This window comes from Scylla paramamosain, chromosome 18 (assembly GCF_035594125.1).
Source record: "Scylla paramamosain isolate STU-SP2022 chromosome 18, ASM3559412v1, whole genome shotgun sequence".
Lineage (NCBI taxonomy): Eukaryota > Metazoa > Arthropoda > Malacostraca > Decapoda > Portunidae > Scylla > Scylla paramamosain.
In genome coordinates this window covers 23,782,150-23,783,868 of record NC_087168.1, presented here as the reverse complement: position 1 = coordinate 23,783,868, position 1,719 = coordinate 23,782,150, and the positions used below count along the sequence as shown (strand labels likewise).

At 42.7% G+C, this 1,719-nt stretch overlaps 1 protein-coding gene across 1 annotated transcript in view; it reads right to left on the bottom strand.

The window, feature by feature from the left end:
* Positions 1 to 273: 273 nt before the first annotated feature.
* LOC135109416 (uncharacterized) overlaps positions 274 to 1,719 on the bottom strand; it is a 2,135-nt gene continuing 689 nt past the window's right edge. The window contains exon 2 of the mRNA XM_064020823.1: positions 274 to 1,719. This exon is cut by the window's right edge and continues 334 nt beyond it. Within this exon, the coding sequence (XP_063876893.1) occupies positions 1,389 to 1,719 (331 nt within the window). The 3' untranslated portion in view covers positions 274 to 1,388.

Below are 1,719 nucleotides of genomic sequence, written 5' to 3'. Positions count from 1 at the left end.
TCTGCCTCCAGAGGGCAGCCTCAAACGTAAACAATAACAAACAGTTACCACTCGGCCGCCAGTGCACCACGTTTGTATCGCCACAAGACCAACAATAACAGCGTGGACACATCCGGCCCTGCTGCAGTCACCCTAAGAGGACAAGAAAACCTAATTGGTCTGTAGGTCAGTCTTGTTACTTATTGAAGCTTTACAAAGAACATCTCTGGAGAGTACTTTGTTGGTCTAAAAAGCACTGATCGCACCAACTCTGTGATAAAAAAAAAAAAAAATACCAGCACGGTCTAGTCTGTATCTTTTAGTGAGTTCAGCATCACTAATTTCAATGAAAACGTCTCCCCTCTCACAAAATTCCCTTGATTGGCGCACACGGACTTTTCTTGTTGCTCGGCTATGTTGGTTTAAGGGTGATTCTTAAGCCTTATGACACCTCCGAGCCAGTCATAGCGGCGCAGCGAACTTATGAAAATTCCATAATGCTTATGATAGATTTAGATCGTTTGTGAAATATTTATGAAAAAAATATCAGCCCTTTTGAAGGCTTATGACAGATTCATAGCCTAATGACTCTTCAGAAGTACCACCCCAGACCTCAGCAGCGAGCGGCTCCATCTTCCCCATACTCTACTTTTACAATAAAAAAATGGCGATCAAGAAACCTTTAGTAGAATGTTTAAAAAACCGGTAAAATATATAAAAACAATAGCTAGGAAGGTACCAAGAAATTGTTTAGCTGCGCATATGGAAAATACTTAAATGAAGCGTGGTGAACATGGCCCCATGCTCAGTGAAACGCGTAGATTTTTACCACAGAGAAAACTGATTGAGAACACAATAATTCCGCGTGTCTTTATGTGGCAAATAAAGTACTTCTCGTCTGAGGATGCAGTGCTGCCTATCTAAGGAGTCTGAATTACACTAGTTACCCCTGCAAATATTACATTGTATTGGATGAGAAAACCAACTCAGGAAGAAAACGAAAGTATTCTGGCGGCGACTTTAATTAGCTGTCTTTTGACGTGCTTAGACTTTTTTCTTTTCTTTTTTATTCTTTTCTTCTTCTTCTTCAACACAGCAGGAGGAAAATTAGCTATCAGAAATAAATAAATATATAAAATACAATAGATACAAAACAAAAACCAGATATATAAAACAGAAGATAGAACAAAAAACGATATGCAATAAAGACGAGCTTAGCCGTGCTCCGTAGACGTGACACTAAGGGAAAAGTGTTGCAAGCTTCACAACCCTCACGGTGCAGCTCACTGGCTGAGGATGTTGCCAATTGTACTGTGTACCGTATTCTCATTAGTTCACACATCAGGAACAATAGTTTGTAGAGCTAGTCTCCCACCCGTTGTCTTGCCTCAGTCCTCGCTTCAAGGGTACTAGTCCTCACACTGGGCACACTTTACCCACATATTGATGTGGAGGATTGGGACGTTGTCGTAACTCTGTTCACCGGTGAGCCAAGCGTAGCCTAGATACAATACTGTACCGTTGTAGAGTTCTCGCTGCTCCTCCACGGACTTTGTTGTGTGAGAGACGCACGTGTCGTTGGGTGTGTAGAATGGACGACAGTTGCTGTTGTATAGGCGACGCAGTGGCCGACTAGAGAAAGGCGCCTGCCACCAGTTCCCGGCTCCTTCGTCTACAGTTAGGTTGCCCACACTAAGTTCACCGGACTTTTCAAAGGCCACTGAATCGAAATACGAGCTG